This window comes from Ammospiza nelsoni, chromosome 19 (assembly GCF_027579445.1).
Source record: "Ammospiza nelsoni isolate bAmmNel1 chromosome 19, bAmmNel1.pri, whole genome shotgun sequence".
NCBI classification, from domain to species: Eukaryota; Metazoa; Chordata; class Aves; order Passeriformes; family Passerellidae; genus Ammospiza; species Ammospiza nelsoni.
In genome coordinates this window covers 8,179,374-8,203,008 of record NC_080651.1, presented here as the reverse complement: position 1 = coordinate 8,203,008, position 23,635 = coordinate 8,179,374, and the positions used below count along the sequence as shown (strand labels likewise).

General features: G+C 45.8%; 1 protein-coding gene across 1 annotated transcript in view; it reads left to right on the top strand.

Annotated features, from left to right (window-relative positions):
* Positions 1-23,635, top strand: part of TMEM94 (transmembrane protein 94) — a 51,709-nt gene that overhangs the window by 24,531 nt on the left and 3,543 nt on the right. Inside the window, exons 11-31 of the mRNA XM_059485536.1 lie at positions 3,659-3,715; positions 5,546-5,650; positions 6,258-6,422; positions 6,656-6,865; positions 7,035-7,350; positions 8,084-8,257; positions 11,497-11,599; positions 12,787-13,004; positions 14,162-14,343; positions 14,542-14,680; positions 15,307-15,422; positions 16,287-16,386; positions 18,147-18,255; positions 18,752-18,941; positions 19,748-19,825; positions 20,216-20,301; positions 20,711-20,792; positions 21,562-21,716; positions 21,973-22,067; positions 23,099-23,192; positions 23,418-23,588. Coding sequence (XP_059341519.1) covers positions 3,659-3,715; positions 5,546-5,650; positions 6,258-6,422; positions 6,656-6,865; positions 7,035-7,350; positions 8,084-8,257; positions 11,497-11,599; positions 12,787-13,004; positions 14,162-14,343; positions 14,542-14,680; positions 15,307-15,422; positions 16,287-16,386; positions 18,147-18,255; positions 18,752-18,941; positions 19,748-19,825; positions 20,216-20,301; positions 20,711-20,792; positions 21,562-21,716; positions 21,973-22,067; positions 23,099-23,192; positions 23,418-23,588 — 2,945 coding nt within the window. The remainder of the gene's footprint in view (positions 1-3,658; positions 3,716-5,545; positions 5,651-6,257; positions 6,423-6,655; positions 6,866-7,034; positions 7,351-8,083; positions 8,258-11,496; positions 11,600-12,786; positions 13,005-14,161; positions 14,344-14,541; positions 14,681-15,306; positions 15,423-16,286; positions 16,387-18,146; positions 18,256-18,751; positions 18,942-19,747; positions 19,826-20,215; positions 20,302-20,710; positions 20,793-21,561; positions 21,717-21,972; positions 22,068-23,098; positions 23,193-23,417; positions 23,589-23,635) is intronic.

The window sequence follows — 23,635 nt, the reverse complement described above, 5'->3', positions numbered from 1 at the left end:
AGATGAAAAGGTTCTGTGAAGTGAAAATTCAGCAGATTTGTCCACATAATTGTGAAACATTGTTGGATCTTTGGTTGTCCCAGCTGTTGTCCCCTCTCCCTGGAGTACAATATTGCTTCTTGAAGAGATGCTTTAATTTTTTCAACCTGTCTACAGATATCCCAAGGTGATAGGAAGCTCTGGTGATTCCATAATACTCTTCATGGCCTGTGTTTTCTGTCAGATAAATACAGTTTGACAGAGGGGTCAACAGGGAGATAAATGCCCTGTGGTGGCTGTAACTGGGCAATGTGTAGCCACTGAGAAGGAGTGAGACACATCATATCCTCTGCAAAGCCCTGGTGGGCTGAACAATCCTTCCTGAGGCTCTGGGGCTTTGTTTGCAGGTGTGGCCTTTGAGTAGGTCAGGGAGTAAGAGCAGTTTCTGGTGGCTGTGCTGGTTTGGGGAGTGGAGTTTGGTGGTCTGATGGGATGTGGTCCTGGGCTGGATGTGCTGTTGTGTGTCCCTTCTTTTGTCCTGGTGGCAGTGCTGGTGAGATGCACTGAGCTGTGTTTGTCTTCTGTGCTGATTTCTGTTACTTGGACAGAGTTTCTCTCTCCTTCTTGTCCCTCCTTGGCCTCTGTGGCCCTGGGTCTGTGTTTTCTATTCTTTTATCTCTAGCTGAACATGACTAAGCTGCCTGTGTCCTGGGAGGAAGGGCACATTACAATCCTTAGTAGCATTTGCACCTTTATAATCTCTTCTCAGTGTTTTCACCACTTTACCTTTCCTATCCATTCTCAGCATCACTTGGTTTCTACTTTTGAAACCTCCCTCTTTCCCTTCTCAATTCATCTGGGAAAAGCCAGAGCTCCTTGGCTTCCTTGCTCCATCAGTCTTAACATTCCCATTTGCCCTGTCACTCATACTTGCACTTTCCTTTTTTTCCTTTCCTGTCTTCTCCTTTTTCTTGTCCAGGCAACTCTGTCTGTCCAGCCAGCTCTTTCTGTGGCATCTCAGACATGCTGCTCCATCCTTGCTGCTGCAGAACAGCTGCTGTGACATGCCTTGGTCACTCACCCCTGACCAGGGCAGTCACTTGGCCTCCCTATGTCCCCCCTTCCTTCTCTCTTCTCTGTTCAAAATGTAGCAGGTAAGACCCTTCTCCTCTCCAATCACTTGGTGGCAACTTGGCTGCTTCTCCAGCTTCTTCCCCTTCCTATCATGTTCAAGCTGTTTGATTCCCAGTTTTTCAAGGCCAGAGGTGACCTTTGTGACTGGCTGAAAGGACACAAACCAGTGCCCCCTAAACAAGCCCCTGCCTCAAGTTCCATTACTACAGTTGCACTGCAGCAACATTCCTTTTAGAAAAGAATTTGCTGTTGGTTTGAAAACATTTGTACTGCCTTTGATAGGTTTTGTCAGTAATTATTTACCTTCACTGCTAAAAATGGAATTCTGTATTAGTGGGAATTTCTGCAGTATCTGATTTCCAACCCTTGGAAAATTTACATCTTTTGTCTCATAGATTTAAGAGCAAAGAGCACGTCAATCAAAATTTTGGTCTGTTGTAACTACTCACATTCCTTTTTACCATCTCTGGTTAAGTAAACAGTTCAAGCACCTTGAGGCACTATAAGCATATTTTCCAAACCCCTAATCTTTCTCTTGGCATTCCTTTTAGCTTTCTCCACTGTTTCAGGAGCACTGTAGGGTTATGAATCTTAAACCCCACAAAATATTCCAGTAATAGCTGTGCTTTTGATAAATTTCAGAACAATTTGGACTTTCTGCTCTGTGTTCCCTTGTTTGTACCACAAAGGATCCCATTAGATCTTGCAGCCACTGCTTTAAAAGGCCAGGCTTTGTTCAGCTGCAGTTAATGCTTTCTGAGAATCCTCATCCTGTAAGGATTTTTTGCACCTAAATACATAGCCTTAGTTTTGTGCCTGTTGGGTTACTTGTTTTTGCATACTGCCCAAACAATCCATACTGTTCTGTAACAGTGGTCTGTCCTCTTTACATTGCACCCTACCCTAAACTTTGTATCCTTTACAGTCTCTATCAGTAATGTGTTGTTTTTAGTTTGCTCTCAGGTTATTAAAAAAATACCCAGATTTGTCCCTGCTTGAGGTAGTAGCACATCATTGCCAATAATTTCTGTTTCTCTTCCATTTAGAGATAGTCCATTTATAATATATCTGACATGGGCCCTATTACTTTGGTATTTTCATTAGAAAACTAGTCAAGCATTTAGAATCAAGTCAAATTAACAAATGGTCTATGTCAAAAGCAGTACTTTTATCAGACAAATTTGTAATTTTGTCAAAAAGGATATCACAATAATTTGAGGAGATTTGCTGCTCATATAGTTGTGGTGTTTGGCACTGATTTTATTATTCCACTTCTTTTAATTGAGTCTCATATTAGCTGCTCTTTTATTCTGTCTGAAATCAAAGTCTGTCTGGGGTCCTGTGGTAACTTGGATGGTTCTCCTTCCCTTTTTGGGCATTGGCACCACTTCCATTGAACTGGGACTTAATCCATAGTTCAAGCCTTCTGCAAAATCAGCACTAATAGTCATTGTCCAGACCTGCTAATTTAAGCATATTTACTTTCTGTAGCTGGTGTTGGAATGGAAAATATTTCATGGTTATCCTATGGTATGATTGTATCACTGAATAAAGAATAGCAATATTTATTTAACATGTCTGCCTTGCCTACAATGTCATTTGCAATTTCACTGTCTTTAACAAGCAGTGGTCTGGTTTTAATTACCAACTGGTATACTTTTCCTTATTTTTTATGTTAATTCTTACTTCTATTTTCACTTAAAACTGGTCTCTTATTTTACTATGGGATTGTTACTTTTTAAAATTGTAACAAAATATTCTTAAGCAGTTCCTAATTATCCTTCATAGTTCTCAGTTTAAATGATTTCTGACATATTTCTCTTGGCTTTTTATGGCTTTGTTAAACTGATCCTTTTTCAAATGCCAGATATATGTTTTATTATTTGGGCTCTAGTTTTATTTACAGATAAATGTAATTGCCATGGTCACTTGTGGTTGTGAATACACTTAAATTTAAACTTTCTCAAAATTACATCTAGTGTAGAGTACCTTTGTGCTGGATGCAAAATTTCTGAGTTAGTGAATTTCTCAGGGTGATTCCAAGAGCACTGTGGTGGTGCCCTGCTGTAATTTCTTTTCATTTCCTCTCCACATCCCATTCATATTGCCTCATTCCTCTGTGTCCATTGTGTTCCAGGCACCTGCTTTTCCAACCCATCTTCCAGCTCCCTTCCTGTAACTGACCCATATAAGTTAAAATCAGATCACTCAATCCTGCCTCTTTCTAACTAAAAATAACCACCCAGAAAGATCCTCCTCCGGGCCTAATTGCTATTATTTTCTCTGTGGACATTTAGGTAATGACTGTGTGTTCCTCTGTGATGTACAGCACCGAGCACTTTGCCTGTGCTTCACAAGTAGATAAAACCAGAGTCCATTAAAGACATAATTGCTGTGATGAGTGATGGGTCTGCCGTGGTACAGCCATTCCCCCAGAGCAGGGCTCCTGCTTTCTGCTCCCTGAAGGCACATCCTGTGGGAAGGATGTTCCTCATGGCACATTTCTGAGCACAATTATAGTAACTGGTCTCTTCTCTTGCTGCAGCTTGCTAAGTTTTCAGAGGACACTCTCAGCAGCTACACAGAGATGGTATCTTCTCAGGTACTATTATTATGAATTGTTTTCCTCCATCTTCACTGCAGAAATTCATGATATCCTTTCCCTTCCTTTCTGATCTCCTGCTTGTTGCTAGACCCTTTTTACTTGTGTCAGTTGTCCATTGTCACTCATTTGTTGCTTTAATTTGCTGTGCATGCAGGTTGCATGTCTTTGCCTTCCATCTCCCCGTGTAAATACTGCTGTGCTGGCTAGAGTTTGAGGTGACCTCAATGCTGAATCCAGTTGGGCTTTTCTGAATATTGCAAATGGTTTGAAATCAACATTTTCTGTCCTGGACACAGTACTTCTTTCAAGTCCTGTTCCAGAAGTCAAATAAACTTTGTATGGTGTGTGTCTGAACAAAGTGAAGTCTTTTGCTTGCACCTGAGAATCCTTGTTGAAGCCAAAACTAAAACCCAGAGGAATGGTGGTCAGCACCCAGACCAAACTGCAGAAGGACTGTGGGGTATTCAGGCTTTTAAAAAGTCTGATCCTGTTCCATAGGCTTCTTATCAGGCTTAAGCACATTACTGGCACTTCCAGAGCTGGGGCAATCAAACATTCAGGAGCCCTTTTTCTAGGGAAGGAACTACTCTGGCCACTCTATAAATTGCATCATCCAGGTTCAACAGGTGGGTAAAGGAAAGATACTTCTCTGTTTATCTGGTGTTCAGGTTCTCCTTTCCAAAAGGATGCAGATGGACTCCAGGAGTGATTAAAAATCCCTTGATATGATAAGAATCAATTCCTGTCTCCTTGTTCCCAGTCACTCAGAGGAGTGCACATGGGTGCACACACATGTGTTTCTTTTGCTGAATATTTTGTTGCCTTTCTGTGCCCGTTCATCATTTAGCTGAGATGTTTTTCAGATATTAAATGGGGGTGATTTTAGCTGACCTACCTTATTGAGGAGATCTCTTTCTTTCCTTTTGTAACATTTTTGCTTAGAAGAAACTGGTTTAAATAAAGAGCATTTTTTTTCTTGGTGATAGCTCCAGACTGTTTTGTATTTGAGCTTAGTGCTGTACTAACCATTAGAATCCAGGGAAAATTATTTGAGGAGCTTTGGGGGAAGTGCTCTGCAGTCACAGTATTCCAGAATAACAACTAAAAAGCAGTAAAATAACACAGTAATTCAATCCTGGTTTTGCTAGCTTTAGGATTGCCAGAGGAAAGCACACAGCTCTGGTGCTTGGATTGATTACTGCCATCCAGACTCCCTCTGAAACATATCTGTGTAGAAAATGAAGGGTGCCAACTGGACATTTTAATTTTACAAAGTATCTCCTTCTTTCTGCTCCATGACAGTTCCTTTGTAAGAATGGAGTAGTCAGGGCACCTTGGCTTTGTTTCTGATGTTATCATTGCCTCAGTAAGTGACCTTGAGCAAGTCACCTCAGCACAGGGACCCCATCCTTTACCTCATTTGCAGCATGGTGGTGGGAACTCAAAGGCCTCAAACCTCACAGTCCAAGAGTTTGAGTTACTTCAGGATAAAAACCAAGAGGTGACAACTGATTCACTCGAAATGAACTCACTTCAGAATTCATTTCTGTGGTTTTGGGTGGACAAGAGGTAGTTTCAGTGAATTCTCAATTCAACAATCAAACTGACTGTTAGCAATCAGTGGAAAGGGGAAGAAATGCTTTTCCCTGAAGAACACCAGCACTGTATCAGGTAACAGGTTCCCACAGAGACTGATGGCTATCTTACAGTGTATCCCTGTGTTGAAAGTGAAAGCAGGTAATGCCATACTCCCTTTTCCCCTTCTCTCCCTTCATCTTCCCCCGAATGAGTCTCTGACTGGCTGATGTGCTCTGCTTCCCTCCTCAGGAAATGATCCGCTGTATCTGGAGCCACTTCCTCTGTGTTTTAAAAGGCAAATCCCCAACTCTGAGCTTCACTTCCAGCTTGCTCCACAGTCTGGGATCTGTCACTGTGAGTATTGCTGGGTTGTCAGAAAGAGAGGAGCCCTGTGAGGATGCTTCATTTGCATCATTCATGTCATTGTTCCCTGAGCACAAACTGCAAGCAGTTCACTGTGCTGGAATTAGAAACCCTTCAGGCACCTGTCTTTGTAGAAGAGTTTATAACTGTCCTGTCATGTCCAAGCACATTTACAGGCTAAAACAATGGTTTGAGATACTTTGTGACATCTGACAGGATGTCTGTATCTTCCAGCTCTGGTTCTGGATAAATTATCCTCTTGATTCCTGTGCAAGAACCAGCTGGTTTGGGTCCTGGTAAGGTACTAGCTGGTGAAATAGGTTGAATAGTTGCTTCCTTCCCTTGGTCTTCATGCCTAGTTTTGTAATATGCTGAAGTACAATTGCTGTTAAACAACCCATTAGTCTTGTTAGAGCAAGGAATTCTTGGATTTCTTGGAGTGTTATTAGGTGCAGTTTCTTCAGAGAGCACGTTGGTGAAGGAGAGACTTGTCTGTCCTCCCATGTGTTTATTAAAGTCATGATATTTACAACTATGCATGAACACAGATGTTTTCACTAAGATTTTGCTTTCTTGGGGGTGTTATGGGATGTTCTAGGTGCTCTGCTGTGTAGACAAGCAGGGGATTCTTTCCTGGCCGAACCCCAGCCCAGAGACTGTTCTGTTCTTCAGTGGGAAGGTGGAACCACCTCATGACAGCCACGAAGACCTGACTGACGAGCTCTCCACAAGGTCCTTCTGCCACCCTGAGATGGAAGATGAGGTGGGTGATCCTTACCCCATAATGTGGTGTGTTGGCTGCAATCACACTTTGACTGACACAATGTGATATTATAGAGGGCCCTTGTAGGGAAGTCCTGTGCCATAATTCTTTGCTTAAAGATGAAGAAGCAAGCAAGGATGCTTTTCTAAAGGAGTCTAAAGCAGCAGGTGAATCAGCAGTGCCTTGTGTTGAACCACTGAATCACCACCCTTTGCTCTGTTGGTCTCCCACAGCCCCATGAAAGAGATGCTTTGCTCTCTGGCCCCCTGGCAGACACAGTGCACATGGCCAATGAGCAGGAGAGGAACAACTGGTCTGGTGATGCTCCAAAGGCTCCTGAAGCCTCTGCCCACCGAAAGCCAAGCAGCAGAAGCAAACATCCCTCTGGATCCAATGTGAGCTTTAGCAAGGACACAGAGGGTGGAGAGGAGGAGCACACTCAGGTGAGACTTACTGGAGGGGCACACAATTAAGCTTTTGTGGAGCTGTAACACAAACTCAAACCCAGAGAGTCCCCACTGTTGTGGAGTTTAGCTGGGTATTCTCTGTAGGATTCTAGGCTCAGGCTGTGTTCATTGTAACAAACTGCAGTTTCTCTGCCTGCTGGACCAGGTTGTTGGGGACAGCGAGGTGTTGGCTTGTGAGGCTGAAGACTTTGTGTGTGACTACCACCTGGAGATGCTCAGCCTGTCCCAGGACCAGCAGAACCCCTCCTGCATCCAGTTTGATGACTCCAACTGGCACATGCACCTGAATTCCCTCAAGCCTCTGGGCCTGAACGTGCTGCTCAACCTGTGCAACGCCGGCGTGACCGAGCGGCTGTGCCGCTTCTCCGACCACCTGTGCAACATCGCCCTGCAGGAGACTCACAATGCTGTGCTGCCTGTCCATGTGCCCTGGGGCCTCTGTGAGCTTGCCAGGCTGATAGGTGAGGAGCAGCTGGATGAACAGACATGGAGAAATCAGAGCTGTCAATAGACACTTAATCCTTGGAGTGCATGAGAATATTTCCCCAGTCCCGTTTGCTGAGGAGGTGGAAATACAGAGCTGACTCTGTTGTTGTTTGGTTGCCAAAAGAGTTTATTAAAGAGATGGCTTTTGGCAAGTTCTGACATTGTCAGTGCTATCCAAGGAACAAATGTTATCAAGGATAGTGCCAGCCAGCCCTGGCTAGGCTTCATATTCTCCTGGTGTGAGTCTGTCAGTCTCATCAGGAGAGAAAGAATACCTGCTAATGAACATGTATCTGTCCTGTCTTTACTGTAGGGCTTTACACGGTGTTTGGGGATAAAGGATGTACCTCAGCTCATTTTACACATGGGAAAATGGAGGCATAAGGGCAGTAAGAGTTTAGAGGTAACACTAGGATTAAAAACTGGAAACTTGAACTCACTTCTGTGCCTGTCCTGTGATGTCACAGTTACTCTCATCAGTAAACAAGAGCATGAACATTGTAATTACTAATCTAGTCCTTTTGAGTGTTTTTCATCCTAGATCTTGAGCCATATTTACATACATGAACACTGAGCACAGCTCACCTACCAGTTGCTGCAGAGGTGCCAGAATGAGCACAGGCAAAGTGGGTGGCACAGAATCAGAAGGGACTTCCCTTTTGCATTGATTAGAGCCTGATTTTCCTCTTCCTTGTGTTCATGTTTCAGGTTTCACACCAGGTGCTAAAGATCTCTTCAAGCAGGAGAACTATTTGGCTTTGTACCGCCTGCCAAGTGATGAGATGGTGAAGGAAACCATCCTGGGGAAGCTTTCATCCATCACCAAGAGGAGACCCCCCCTGAGCCACATGATTAACCTGTTTGTGAAGGACACCACTACCAGTAAGGCTGCCTTTTTCTCTGGGCATCCACTTGGCACAGGGGGATCTTTTCCTCAGAGAGCCCAGAAAATGTCAGACTGGAAGAGCCTGGAGTCCCTGTGGGTGATGCCCCTGCTCTGCCCATGGCCAGTGCAGATGTGATTAACAAACCTCAGTGATCATCTGGGGTATTCTGAGGGGGAGAATTCTTCCCAGCCTTGGCTCACTCCAGAATCACAGATAATTTTTTTAAAATATCTTAGATAGCATATAGTGGACCTGTTTTCTGCGAACAAATGGCAGTACAGAGTGTGGTATGGGTTTATTGAGTTTTTAGTAGACTTCATGATGGTAGTGAAACTAATACTGCACAGGGCTGAATATCACTTTGGGTTTTAGTTAATAATGCTCATCCTTCTGATAAATCATAAACCAATATCTTTGTGAGTTGTCTAGTGTATTACATTGCACATTCCTATATTTCATACTAATAAGAAATCACAAAACTCTCATGACCACGAATAAAACTCACAGTGACCATGAATATAAGCCTGAAAACTCACAGTGACCATGAATATAAGCCTGAAGTCATGCAGACTTCTCCACTCTTTCTACGCCTTTGTGCTCTCAGAGAAATGTGCTAGGATGGAAAGGATGTACAGCTGGTTGAGGTCTTAAAGCACCTCAGAAAGATTTAACAGCTTGCCTGTCAGAGCTCTTAGTATCTTTGTAATTCCTTAAATTGACTGAACTTGGCTCTCTAGAGTTGACATATGTTCAATACTGAGTCTGAAATATGATCATTGTGCTGGCCAAGTTTTACCAGGTTAAACTGTCTTCTCTCACCCCCTTCTTAAATTTTTGTCTTGGGAGGAGTTTTTTCATTTGTTCTTACTGCTGCTACCTGGCCTTTGTAAGTAGGAATTGTTTTGATGCCGAGATTTTTAGTGTAGAGAAAAAACCTTTGATGTTGCCTCATTTCAACTCCTTGTCCTCAATTTTAAACGGTTTAGGTTAGAGCCTGGAGCTCAGACGAATAGGTGTGACTTGGATTATCCTGTCTAGAGTAAATTCTAAGAGGAATTTTGCCAGTTGGGTTTAGTTAACCATTGGAACACCTCTCACACAATAGTCTGGTTCCTTGAAATTTCCTAAAATACTGCCATTTTAGAACCAGAAATACTGGATTTTGCAGATAACATTGGATGAAGTCAAATGGCTCTGTTTGTGCAGAAGTCAGACCAGATGATCATAATTTACCTCTCTCCACACATTATTTGTGAACAAATCTTGGAATCCACCCACTCCCATGACATACTGCAGTCAAAGCAAGATACATAAATTCTACAGCTGTAGCAGAAATAGGAGGCAGCTTATCTGTATGTTCCCTTACTGTTCTATTGAAACACATGTCCCAGCATCTGGCAGTGTTCATCCCAGATCCATAGTGACCACATGGAAATGAGGTGCTCACGATGCCTTTGATACCATCTCTGTCTTCCTGTGCTGGAGCTGCACTGCTCCATTCCTTTTGATCTGTCTGGAGAAGTTTGGTTCTTCCCAATGAGTCCCAGCAGCCATGAATGGCTGTCATACCCCCTGCCCAATTAATTCATTTTTTTCCCCTTTTGCCAGAGAAATACTGGCCTGCAAGTTCATGATTTGGGAAGGGAAAAGGCTGGGCTCATTTTACTGGCAAGGACAGCTCAGTGAACTCTTTGCAGTTTATAGTGTCTGCAGTCACTGCCACTTTCCCCTTAGCAGGGCTGGGTGTGGGATTCTGGTGGGAATTAATGGGAAATGGATTGCAGTTGCTGACAGGCATGAACATGGGTACATCATTGCAAGCTCTTGCTCTGTGTCCAGCACATAGATTTTGCATGGATAAACACCTCTTGTTCCCTCTTTCTGAGCAAGGACTATCTGACCTTAGGAGCAAGATGGGAAGGATTAGGTGTTTATACAATAAAATTAACCAGAGCTCTGCACAAGTGCTCTTTTGTGTCCCTGAGACAGGCTCCTTCTTTCACACACAGCTCTTATTCGTCTTGGAGGTTTGTTATGCTGATAAACTTGGCTTGTGATGACTATTTATAGCAAAAGCAGAGAGCTGCTATGTTTTGGAAAATCCTTCAGTGTTCCTGAAGGTCCCTGGCTGGTTTGTGTTGAGGGGATATTCTTGGCTCTGGGTTTCACCAGCCAGTGTGAGCATTAGCAGTCGGCAGCAATGCCTGCAAGAAGCCTTTGGGCTCATTTTCCTTGGCAGTGGTTTTTCTTTGGTGGTTTTCTTTTTTTTTTTTTTTTCATTAGCTCAGCTTTGAAGCCATTGGGGGTAAAGTCACAGAGCAGCTGGAGGAGGGAAGGGAGACTCTACGTGCAGGAAATGTTAATGGGTTGATACAAATGAGAGGGAGCAGGAGGTGTGCAGGGGAGACAGCCCCACGTCCCTGAACTTGTGTCCTGTGCCTGGGGCCTCCATCAGAGGTCACACACCTCTGAGCAAAACTTTTTGACACCTCTGAGTACAAGAAGGAATAAGAGATTTTGAGTCTGTATTAAAAAACTAAAATAGGGGGAGAAGGAAAACCAGGACAAGCTGTGGTGTCTGTTGATTTTCACTTCTTCCCTAAAGGCAGCATGAGTTGAGTTACTTTTCTAGAGTCTCTTATACTGAACTTTTGACCATCCTGATTTAACACATTTTCAGGGTGAAAATGTGAAACAGGCTGTTATCTGGCAGGTCACACTGTCAAATTATCTTCTGCTACTTGAATGAAAAGTATTCAAGAATAGCTCTTACCCTTTAGTTCCACGTCTGGCCTAGAAATGAATGCACTTTGCAGCATAGGCAGACTTTGATCCCTGCTCATCACTGCTGCTTGTACTTTCCTGACAAGAGGCACAAAGGAATTCCTCTTCTGCTCTGTGGGATGCAGGAACAAGATATTATCCCACCTTTATAGGAGCAGGATTGATGCACAGGGTAGGGGGAGAATAGGAAGGGGCTACATGGCTCATATTTTATCACAGCCTTGTTTGAACCCACAATTAGACAAAGGGCAGTTACAGGGGCATCATCAATCCTGAACAATTTCTTGATGGAGAATGAAGACTTTGAGCAGAGGAAAAGGGGATATCTGGAATTCATCAAAGCATTTGGTGGGAACACTCATGTTTTAACAAATAAGGGAGCAGCTGGTGTGATATGCCCTTCCTGGAGCTGTATATGTGATGCTGACTCACTGTTCTCCTACACTCCAGGCACTGAGCAGATGTTTTCTCATGGGACAGCTGACATCATCCTTGAGGCCTGCACTGACTTTTGGGATGGTACTGACATCTACCCCCTCTCTGGCTCTGACAGGTGGGCAGCTTTCTCATTTGGGGCACTCGGGAGCTGCAGATAAAATGTGGAGGGAACCTGGTCACTCTGTTAAAATTCTTTTAGTGATGCTTGTTAAGCTTTTTAAGAGCTTCAAGTAGGTTATGAATATGAGCCATCTCTGCTTGTAATTAATTGTTATCATAGCATGTAAGAGATTAGATAGCAACAAGCATTCAGTTGCACTGGAAGAGCAAGCCACTCCTCACTCTATCTGTTGGGATATTGTGCTCTTTTAAGTTGATTCTGACTGTACTGTGTAGTAGGACTGAATTATAATCAGGTCATGCTGGTGGCAGAGGATTTTTTGTTGCTTTTTAAGAAAAAATGTTTTGTCTTAAATGAAATGCAAAATGATCAATTGTGCCTGAACCAGATCACACAAAGCATCATACCCTTGGAGTTCTGCTGCAATATCTGAGAGTGTGTGCTGCATTTTCATCTACAGGCTGAATTGCTGTTCCTGTTGGCACAGCAGACCAGTAATGTTTAGTTTCACTGACTTTTCACATTGTTCTTCTAAATCTGCATATCCTCAGGTGTGAAAAAACTGGCACTTATCCTTTTTGGAATATTGATCATGTTACAAGAAAATTAAAAATCTGATATATAGTCTAATTTCTTACCTTTGTGAATTCAGCTTAGAGAAGGAACTTTACCATATTTCAGTGACTGAATATTGACTTAATACAGCTCCTGGGACACCATACTCTGAAAGGGGATAGGAGAAAAGTCTGCTCCTGCAACTATCTCTGCCATAGATCCTGTTATCAGAGTTGTCAGTTCCCTCTTTGGTGTTTATCTCCCTAGAGATAAATTATGTCTGATGAATTAAGCTTCTGCTGTCATGCAATGAACTTTCTTGGAGTCATCTGGCAGCCATATAGAGCACGTTATATTAATAAGTATATTTGAAGAGCTCTGTGTTCATACCCATCAATCTGATGAGCAAACAGAAACATTCACCACTGCCCCTGTTGGAATATGTGTTCTTGTTGCCCTGCAGTGCCTGCAGCTTGGAGAATGCTGAAGCAGTAGGGAAAGGCTTCTTCAGACTTTTGGAAATGGAAGACATTTTTCCAAATACACGGAACTACAGCATTTCTGTATTATCAGAAACGTGGCACATTTTTGCTAACTTTGCCTGGTTTTTTCCCTCTTCCACATAGGAAGAAGGTGCTGGATTTCTACCAGCGAGCCTGCCTGTCAGGATACTGCTCTGCCTTTGCCTACAAGCCCATGCACTGTGCCCTGTCCTCCCAGCTGAACGGGAAGTGCATCGAGCTGGTGCAGGTGCCGGGGCAGAGCGCGATCTTCACCTGCTGCGACCTCCCCGGCACCACCCCCATCAAACAGAGCAGCCGCAGGAACAGCTGGAGCTCAGATGGTATGTGTGCCTCTGCTGCTGCCTCTGACCAGCCCAGAGCTGTGAGAACATTGTTGTTCAGAGTAGCAGATGGAAATTTGGAAGGAAGAGTTTCTGAAGTAGATGGGTTTTCGGAGGAAGTAATGATGTGGCAGCTGGTAGGGGTATTTCTAGTTAAGTTATTGAAGCTTACAGAGAAATTCTTCTCCTTGTGGGAAGTCTGTTTCTAAAGTAGGCTACAGAGAGTCAAGACTTCTGGGTATTTCAGTACTTGTTTTGCTATTTGTCTGATTTTATGGAAATCACATGGGATGGGCTTTTCAAAGGATTGAAATGTATAGTGCTATGCAACTATTATTCCTTGATCGATTTTGTTGCTGTACTGAAGGAACTGATTCCCACTAGATGAACATGACATGTACAAGTCCTTCAGAACAGCAATGGAAACTGAGAAGGAAGCACATACCATTACATAAATCCAGGAGGCTCTTTTGGAAAACCAGTTTTAACCTCTTTCTGCCTTGGTCTCACATTCTGTAAAATGTGACTAGTGGAGTTTCCAGCAGCTAAGAACAGTTGTGACTGTTTTCAGAATAATTTTGCGTTCCACCTGTGGCAAGCCTTGCAACTATGTGAAGTGTTTTATTATTTTGTTCTTCATGCTGCATCCAGCCCCCATTCACCACTGGCTTCTAGTGATGGTGAAGGAACCCTGTCAAAGAGCCTTTGCAGGCTTTTTGGAAGTGTTTGCAGGGAACATGATTCAGTTCCTTTGCATCAGCCCCTCGTGCTCTGATGCCACTGTGCCTCAGCTAGACTTATCATGTTGTTTAGGCACAGTAGGATGTGTTTAAAATGCACATGTGAACATTATGAAGCACACATCCTTGACCTTTCTACCCAAATTCCTTGTAACTGATCCCTGCCTTCTGTTTTATCTTTTTCCTTTTCATGCTTGTTGTTTCCCACTTGTGTTCTTGGTCTCCTGTGTGGGGATGTCCTGAAACCACTTCTGTGACTGGGCATGCTGGGACAAATGGATGTCTCCTCATCTTCCCTCCTGTGTTTGTATTCCTGCACATTTCTGTGTCTGGATACCATGTCCTTGGTGTCACCTTGGTGGCCTTTGTCTGATGCTCACGTGGCCCCCATGTCTCAATGGGATTGCATGCCTGAAGAAGGGATTGGGGAAGTGATGGAGAAGGAAGACTGTATCCAGGCTCTGAGTGGACAGATCTTCATGGGAATGGTCTCATCTCAGTATCAGGCCCGCCTTGACATTGTCCGCCTCATTGATGGATTGGTCAATGCCTGCATTCGTTTTGTCTACTTCTCCCTGGAAGATGAGCTCAAAAGCAAGGTAAGCTGTCTTTGCTGAACCCCCTGACCTTGCATGGCCCCTGCTTGTCTGACTGGAGAGTTTAGCTCCAGTGTAATGTAAGGTTAATCTGATTCAGCCCACTAATGAGTCCAGAAGGAACCTGTGCTCAGTATGGCATCAGTCTGCAGTGCTCTGGCCTGGGCAGCCACTCTAAACCCTTTGTCTGCTCACCCACAGGTGTTTGCTGAGAAAATGGGTCTGGAGACTGGCTGGAATTGTCACATATCCTTAACACCCAATGGTGATGTGCCTGGCTCAGAGATCCCCCCATCCAGCCCCAGCCATGCTGGCTCCCTGCACGATGACCTCCATCAGGGTGAGAACTGTGCCTTGGCCACTCTGAATGCCATCTGTTTCCTGGGTGCTTCTTCTAAACCCATTCATAGGTTCCTGTGTCCACACCAGACACTTGATCTGTAGGAGATTTGAGCACAAAACTGGATGGGCCTCAGGTGCATGTGTGTAAGCGACATCACTTTACATTTATAGCCTTTCTAGCCAGCCAGTACCAAGTTTTTGGAAACAGACATCCTTCTGTGCACCAGCTGCCATGAATTTATGTGTTCATGAGTGCTTCTGGTTCTTGCTGGGGCCCTGGTCAAACCACTGAAGGTCACTTGCCTGTCCATTACTCCTTTTTTTTCTTACTTCAGCTGGGATTTCTTTATTCTCTTCCCCTGAAGGACAGCAGAACAGATAAAGTATCATGTCTCAAAAGAGCCAAGACTAGGCTCACATATCTACCTCTGAACAGATTAGTCATCTAAAAATACTGCATTTTGTATGACTGAGTGGGAGATCTGAGTGTTGCTAACCCAGAAAATCAGGCTTCACGTTTCCTGGCTTCTGCAGTGCCACGTGCATGTCCCACGTGGGTGGGTGGCACAGGGGTGGCACAGGCAGGTTTGGGGTTGTTGTTTATGCTGCTCCTCTCTGCTCCAGTTTCCCGAGATGATGTGGAGGGGCTTCTGCTGATGGAGGAGGAAGGGCACTCGGATCTCATCAGCTTCCAGCCAACAGACAGTGATATCCCCAGCTTCCTGGAGGACTGCAACAGGGTGAGGGCCCCTCTCCCTGTGCACCTTCTGCTGTTGTCATGGGCAGGAGTGTCACCTCAGTACTCCCAGAGGAAATTCCTTTTCACAGGAGATTGGTTTCCATTGGGACCCCTGATTTCTCTCACTCTCTTCCAGCAGGGTATCTAGAGCCTGGGAAATTTGGGATTCTCTCAGTTAGTTACTTTTGCTGAACAGCTCTTTGCTTAGGAGTTTAGGAATGGAGGTTAGCAAACATGGGGTAACCTTGAGAGCTGGTTCTCAGTTCCCCTGGGTCTCCTGGGCTGGGCAGGGAGTGGGAACATCCCCACTTTCCATGCAGACAGAAGAAACACTCTCTCCTCCAGCTGTGAGCCACAGACTGGTGCTGCCCAGTGGTCAGAGTGTGAGACAAGCCCTTCCTGCTTCAGAAAGACCTCACATGTGCTCAGCAGAGATTACAGGAATATCAGAGATACAGATAAAAAAAATCTCTTAGGCCTGGTTTTAGAAGGCAAGAACCCTTCTTGCCTTGCTGCAGGCTGATGTGGCTGCAATTGAAATAGATGCAGTTGCTAGAAGACAGCAGATGTGTCTGACTAGATTCTCCACACAGTAAAAAGTCCTCAGGAATCCTTGAGCACAGGTTTGTTACACTGACCTTACAAACCCTGAGGGCAAGAACAGGCAGCTTGGCAGGTCAGTGTAGAACTTTATCAGAAAACTTCAGGCAGTGCCTTGGGAAAGCCAGTTCTATCTGCTGGAACATGATTTTGTATCTGATCTTGAAGTTACATAATTCTAGGAATCATCATTCTCATTTCAGCAGTTCCTTCTGGAATGCCTCTCTCTCACACCCCTGCTTTATCTGTCCTTTCTCTTTTTCAGGCCAAACTCCCCCGGGGGATCCACCAGGTGAGACCTCACCTCCAGAACATTGACAACGTGCCTTTGCTGGTGCCCCTGTTCACAGACTGCACCCCAGAGAGTGAGTGCTGTTGCAGAATGAGCTGTTTGTTGGGGATGAGCCATTTGTCGGGAGCAGGGAAAACTCGGGGCTCAGTGTGAGTCATCAGCAAGTTCTGTTTATTGAGGAGAGCATCAGACACTTATACAGCAAGTAATGAGCTCATGAATATTCTGCAATTTACACCGTCCATTGGCCACACCACAACACTAGTTCTTTTCTGTTCTTTAGGGATTACATCTCTTTTTTCTCATGTCTCTTTCACTATTTGTTATCACACTACAGCTAGGCCCAAGGACACGCTATCTTCCCGGTGCAGGACTTGGAATTAGCCACGGCCTTGTACTTTTCCAGTCTCTAGTCAGCTAAAATTCCAACAGAGTGCCCTTTCTTACTCCTGTCCATGAATTCCTTCCCCAGCTCCTTGGTCTGGCCCATCCAAGTGTAGACATGGAAGGGAAGGGGATACATTCCAGAAATTTAGAAGGACTTGTTGATGTTAATTACCCTCTGTTGCTACCTGTGGAGAGCCAGGTGTTAACTGAATTTTAGTGCAGCTGTTGTCCAGCTGCTGAATTGGGCTGAGAACCCTTTCAGTTTGCATTCATAAGAGACACAAAAGCAAACATCCAAAATGCTACTGCCTTTCATTAAATAAGTGTTATCAGTGTACCAGGAGAATTTGATCTCTGCTCACAACTCTTCTATAACTTGGAAATCACTTCCCAGAAGAATGTTCCCCTGGCAGTTGCTGTTGTTAACACCTTCTGCTGCTTTGCAGTTTTTGATTGCAGGAAACAGAAAGGACAAAATCTCTCTCTCTCTCTCTCTGAGGTATTACTTAAAGAAAGGGGCTGAGTGCTCAACTGGCAAATAACTGCCAAATCTCCAGTGAGTGTGGAGCATCATTATGATTTGCCATTTCAGTACCTCTGGTCACAGTTTCCAGCATGTCAATCACATTCCAGTCTGTCTTCACTCTTAGTGCCCAAATTTCCTCTCTCTGGCAGAAGTGGCAGCTCCCCTCTTGACCCAACCCCTCAGTGCTGCAGTCTTTGTGCAGCAGGCATTTATTGAAGGTGTTTACAAGGGAGTCTGCAGAGGGGAGGTTTGGGGGGTTTTGCCTGGAGCATTCTGGAAAGTCCATGTATACACAGAGCACTGTGCATGGAGCTACAGAACTAAAATCAAATCAAACAGCAGCTTTGATTAAGAGGCCCTAGGGATGTCAATAAACATTGATAAAGGGTGGAGGTGGTGGTGGTGGGACTGCAGGAACAGGGGCTGGCTCTGAGTATGGCTACAAGTGGCACTGCCTTTGGAGTGGTTTGTTACATTCCCTCCCTTCCTTTAGACTTGCAGCAACACTAGTCATGTGCTGCTGAGTTTGAAACACTGTGTTTATTTTCAGTTTGAATTATTTAGGTTTATTTCATTTCTGCTGTTTCCTAACAAGAGCATTTGATGCTGAAGCTGTATTATGCACCCAGGCTACAGCTCTGGTCTGAAAGAGATGTGCTGGAGATGCAAACCTCTGGGTCATAGTTCTGTGAACCACAGAGAATTCTGGCAGTGGCAGGGTAGATAGAGCACCTGCTCTGCAGTAAATTAACTTTCTAATTGTGTGCTTTGACTGTGGATCTCAATGTACACAGTGATGAGTATCAGATGGGGCAGTTTTAAAGGATCTGTTTGTTATCCAGATTGGAAAGAGTGTGAAACACTGCATTTCTGTGTGTGTAATGACATAACACACTATTGCTCCTTCTGTCCCTCTGCAGCCATGTGTGAGATGATCAAGATCATGCAGGAGTATGGGGAGGTGACCTGCTGCCTGGGCAGCTCTGCCAACCTTCGGAACAGCTGCCTCTTCCTGCAGAGTGACATCAGGTGGGGCAGGCTCTGTTCCTCCTCCAGCTGCCTTTGCCTCCATCGTAGCAAGTACCCAGGGTCACACCCCAATTGCTCTGTCCATTTTGTCTACAAGAGGGAGATCTGGGGGGATTGGATGGGGGTGTCTGTTTAAGGCCCTTGACACACAGAGGTATTTCCATGTCCTGAAGGAAGAAAGTCTCTTACATGCTGGACTGTTGTGCCCCAACTGCCATTACAGATCCTTTCCATTGGGTGAAAGAGTGAAAGTACCCCATGGATCAGCCAATTGGTTGACCTTGTGCCACAAACCCAAATATGTTCATTATTTCTCTGTGAGTAAATGAACTCCAGGGAGTTTGATCCTAATTTCATGTTCTAGCTCAGGCTTCTCTGCCTGAGCAAAGTATACAGAGCATGGCACAGCACAGAGTGACCTTCCAAGCTGGCCTGCAGTGAGACAGTTTCCTTGCTGGGATGAGGCCTTTCACCAAGCCCTGTGTTGTCCTTGCAGTATAGCCCTGGACCCTCTCTACCCATCCCGCTGCTCCTGGGAGACCTTTGGCTATGCCACCAGCACCACCCTGAGCAATGGCTCTGAGGAGCTGACCCCTCTGCAGCTCTCAGGGCAGCTCAACAGCCTGCCCTGCTCCATGTCCTTCCGCCAGGAGGAGAGCACCAGCATCATCAGGCTCATAGAGCAGGTGAGCCCAGCAATCTCCAGAGCCAGGAGCTCACACCGGCATTGTGCTCCAGGTGCCCACAGTGCTGCCAGCAGGAGCTTGGCTTGTGTCCCCTGTGTCACAATAGGACACAAAATGAACGACACACACAAGCTGGAATGTCCAAGGTCAAAGGAGCATAGTTTATTTCTGAACTCTAGTATTTATAGACTGTCAAAAGTGACCATAGATTGGAGGATGAAGTTGCCACCTCTCTAGCCATACTTGTCAAACCAACAGTCCATCAAATTTCTCCTCCTACAGAAAGGAATTCAAAACAATCATTATTTACATGAAAACTGTGTGAGAAATTCCCTTACAAAAATGTAAACATCAGAAGGCTGAGAAGAACTTAGAAGAACAGGGTGACACTCGTGGCCTTTGTCCAGGAAGCACAAGAGGGAGAATCTTCCTGCCTGGCCCTCCTGGTCCAAGGTGTAGGGAATGGATTGGAAATGGTGTCTTATGGTAACAGAACATGAATATTGTTCATCTGGATGAAGTATAATCTTGCAGAGATCCCTAGCCAGGCAACAATGCAGTGTTAAGGAGAAGCAAAACCCCCCAAAAAACGGGAGTTTAAACAAACTTACCCCTTGGCTAAATCCTGCCTTTCCTTCAGAACCTCTCCATGTGGGCAGGAGACCTTCCCTCTTTGCTTTCAGTGTGTCTAGATGCTGTCCCCTCCCACTTCCCCTGCAGGCCACATGTCCTGTCCCTGCCTGCAGTGACTGCTCCTGGCTGGAGCTGCTCCCAGCAGGGCTCTGAGGGCTTCTGCTTCCTTCCAGGCCAGGCATGCAACCTACGGCATCCGCAAGTGTTTCCTCTTCCTGCTGCAGTGCCAGCTGACCTTGGTTGTCATTCAGGTGAGTCCTGGCCTGGCTGGGGACAGTGTTTAGCTCAGAGGACAGGAGGGCTCACATGGATATGGGTCGCTGCAGTGGGGCAGCCTCCAGGGAGGAACGTGGCCTTCAGTCAGGTTGGCACAGTGTGTGTGGGGAGGTCACAGATGGAGGCTTGGTTATCTCAGCCTGTGCTGCCCCTTCTCCCTGATCCTCATACATTTACCTTCAAATCTTTTTTCCCTGGAGAAAAGCATCCCCTGCAGCTCCTGCCATAGGAACTTATGGAGGGGCTGTGCAGTGGCAGCCCAGTTACCAGTTCACCCCAGTGTTTCAGGGAAGGCAGCAGCATTTTGGGTGACAGGTCTGTCCTAGCACTGCTCATGCTCTTCACTCTGGGTTGTTTCTGTCCAGTTCCTCTCCTGCCTGGTGCAGCTGCCCCCCATCCTCAGTACCACAGACATCGTGTGGCTCTCCTGTTTCTGCTACCCTCTGCTCAGGTGAGTCTGTCAGGTGGAATCTCCTCCCACTCCCCCCAGGATGCACAGAGCCCTCTCTCAGCCTTACTGTGTCCATGCTGAGAGAAAGCTGACTTCACCCACAGCATGCTGAGAAGGGTGCAGGGATTATCCCAGGCACCTGCTTTGACAAAGTGCTTGGAAACAGTGACAGGAGCATTTGTGTGCTGCTGTGTTCACCCCTGCCTGGTGTGATGGAAAGTCTGGGGTGTCGGGTAGAGGCCAAGGTACCACAGGTGGTTTTTTTCTGACTTCTCTCTCTGTCTGTACCTGCCATGAATAACACCTTCAAGCAGTCTGAGTAGGTTATTTGGGTTCAAATGTTAGATAAAAGCACAGTAGCTCTGGTGCCTGAACACATTACTGAGACACTTAACTTACCTTTCTCCAGTATCTCGCTCCTGGGCAAGCCTCCCCACAGCTCCATCATGACCATGGCAACAGGAAAAAACTTGACTTCCATTCCCAAGAAGGTAGGTGGCCCCTCAGATTTAAATTGTCCACATATTTTTCTCTTCAGTTTTGGCCTAGTGTTGGTGGGAGGCCATAGCTGAGGCCTTGTGCTGTGGTGGTGTTCACAGGGGTCCCAGGATGAGGAAGAGACCAGGGTCTGACTCCATGTTTTAGAAGGCTGGTTTATTTTTATATATATAATATTTCAATATAATATAGTTTTAATATAATATATAATATATAACTATATATTAGATATATAAATAATATATATATAATATAGTTTTAATATAATATACAGATATATATTATATTAAAACTATACTAAAAGAATAGAAGAAAGGATTTCATCAGAAGGCTTGCAAGGAAAGGAGAGAATGGAATAAATAACAAAAGCTTGTGTCTGTCAGAGACAGCTGGGCTGTGATTGGCCATTAATTAGAGACAATCAAAATGGACCAATCACAGATCCACCTGTTGCATTCCACAGCAGCAGATAATCATTGTTTAGATTTTGTTTCTGAGGCCTCTTGGCTTTTCAGGATCAAAAACCCTAAGGAAAGAATTTTTCATAAAATGTGTTTGTGACACTGCTTCCTAGCTTGCTCAGTGAATTGATCCCTGGCAGGAGCCAGGGAGGGAATTTCCTGTTCCAGCATGCCTGAGGCAGATCCTCAGGGCAGCATCTCATCTGTACTACAGCTTGTCTTTTGCAGCCACTGATGGTCATGGGGAGGAGGTTGTACCAGTGACATGCCCATGTCATCCTCCTTTCTTTCCCTTTTCCAGACTCAGCACTACTTCCTGCTCTGCTTCCTGCTGAAGTTCAGCCTGACCATCTGCTCCTGCCTCATCTGCTTCGGGTTCACCCTGCACGAGTCCTGCAAAGGGGTGAACACAACCAGCCTCAACCTCACAGCCTGCTCCTCCATCATGCTGCACAGGTGAGGAACTGGGCCTGGCACACATCCCCACTGCTCCTGCCCTTTCCAGTCCTCTAACAAGCTTCAGCCTCTTCCATGACCCACCAGGGCTGTAGCCTTGACAGCTACATCATTGCCCCTGTCACCTCCTTGTCACCACCAGGACAGCCTGAGCTCACCCACAGATTCCTCAGCTGTTGAAGGAGGACGTGGCCCTGGTGGGAACAGGTCAGTTAAGTGCCCACTGGTGACTCTCCTGTGTCCTCTCATTCACTAGCAATGCTTATGGTGCTCCTGATTGGTTTGGGACATTTTCCAATGCTCTCCTGGTAGCCCAGAAGCTCACAGCTGGCCTGATTGTTTTGCACACAGGTAAGTCCAGAACCCCATTCTCTGCTCTGGGGGAAAGCTTGCATCCTCTGTCTCTTTCTTTGCCCCCTGTGCCAGAGCACAAACTCCCTAATAGAAGCAGACACTGCAGTGGCCTCACAGCACAGATCCCCCTGTCTCACTAAACATTACCCTGGCAGATTGAAGACAACACCCTCAGAACTGATTCTGCTTCCTACCAGTCTGGTGAAGCACTGGTTCTGTCCAGTCTCATCCCTTTTGCCTTCTGGAAAGTTAGTACCAGCACGTGAAGCTCTCCAAAAATATTCCCTCCTTCAAAAGTGTTATATCCCTGTGGCTGTTCTGTGAAATACCCCACTGCCTTCCCACAAAGGGGACTGATGCAGCTGTGACTGTTTGAGAGCTGGAAGCCTTTTTAAACCCTCTGGAGGGGTGTGGGGCCAGCTCCTGGCTGACTCTCATCACCTGCACCCATTGCCTGGCAGGGTGGGTCCTGAAGGGTCTCAGTTCCCTGTCCCTTATGCCCCAGGCAGAGCACTGTGTGTTGACATGTGCAGGTGTCCAGTCCAACAGAAATGCTTCCTGATTGGATCTCCATCTTTGGGGAGAGTGGGTTGCTGTGCTTTTGTGTCCCTCCGACCACCAAGGCAAGGCAGGGGTGCATTGCCTGGCAGCTGAGCCGATGCTGGGTCCTGTACAGACAGCCCTGGGTCTCTGGCTAAATCTCCCTCTGGGCTGGAGCTTTCCTCTGTTGCAGCCCTGGAACAAGGGCACACTCACCCCTGTCCCACTCCCCAGAGCTGGGCCTTTGCCTGCTCAGTTTCAGCTCCCAGGCTGTGAACCAGTGAGCAATGGTGTGCAGTACAACTGCACTGCCCCAGTGCATTCCAGGGGCTTGGAACTGCTGTGAGGAGCCTGCTCTGAAGGAACCCCAAATGGTCAGCTGGTTCCAGGGACATGAGCCCCATATCCCTTAGAAGTAGCAGGTGTTGATGTGCCTTGTGAAGTGCTGTACCTGTGTGTGATGCTGGATAATCCCCTTTTCTCTGCAGTGTTCATATCCATCACCCACGTGCATCGCACCAAGCCCCTGTGGAAGAAGAGCCCCCTGTCCAACCGCTGGTGGACGCTCACTGTGGCTGTTGTGTGAGTACCCACAGCCCCTGGGAAGGGGCTCCAGGATCCCAGGCCCACTCCAGCACCAGTTTCTTGGTGCTGAGGAGAATCAGGTGCATGGCATTTGATCTTCCACTGCTGAACTGGTGAAGGGTCTCTGGTGTGAGCATTTCATCTGGGCCTGAACCCTGATCTGCAGATCCTGGGAATCTTGCCAGGTCTGCTGAGATTTGCTGTGTCTGTTCTTAATTTTAGAGTACTGGGGCAAGTGGCACAGACTGTGCTGGACCTGAAACTCTGGGAAAACCTCAACTCTTCTTTGACCTTTAGCCACGTCTCCATCTCTCCGGTCGCGTGGCTCCTGGGTTTTCTTTCCTTGGTCCTTGTGGTTATCATCAATGAGATTGTCAAGCTGCATGAAATCAGGTATGGGGGTTGTAGGGAGGATGGGGAGAAAGAGCTGAAGCCTCCCT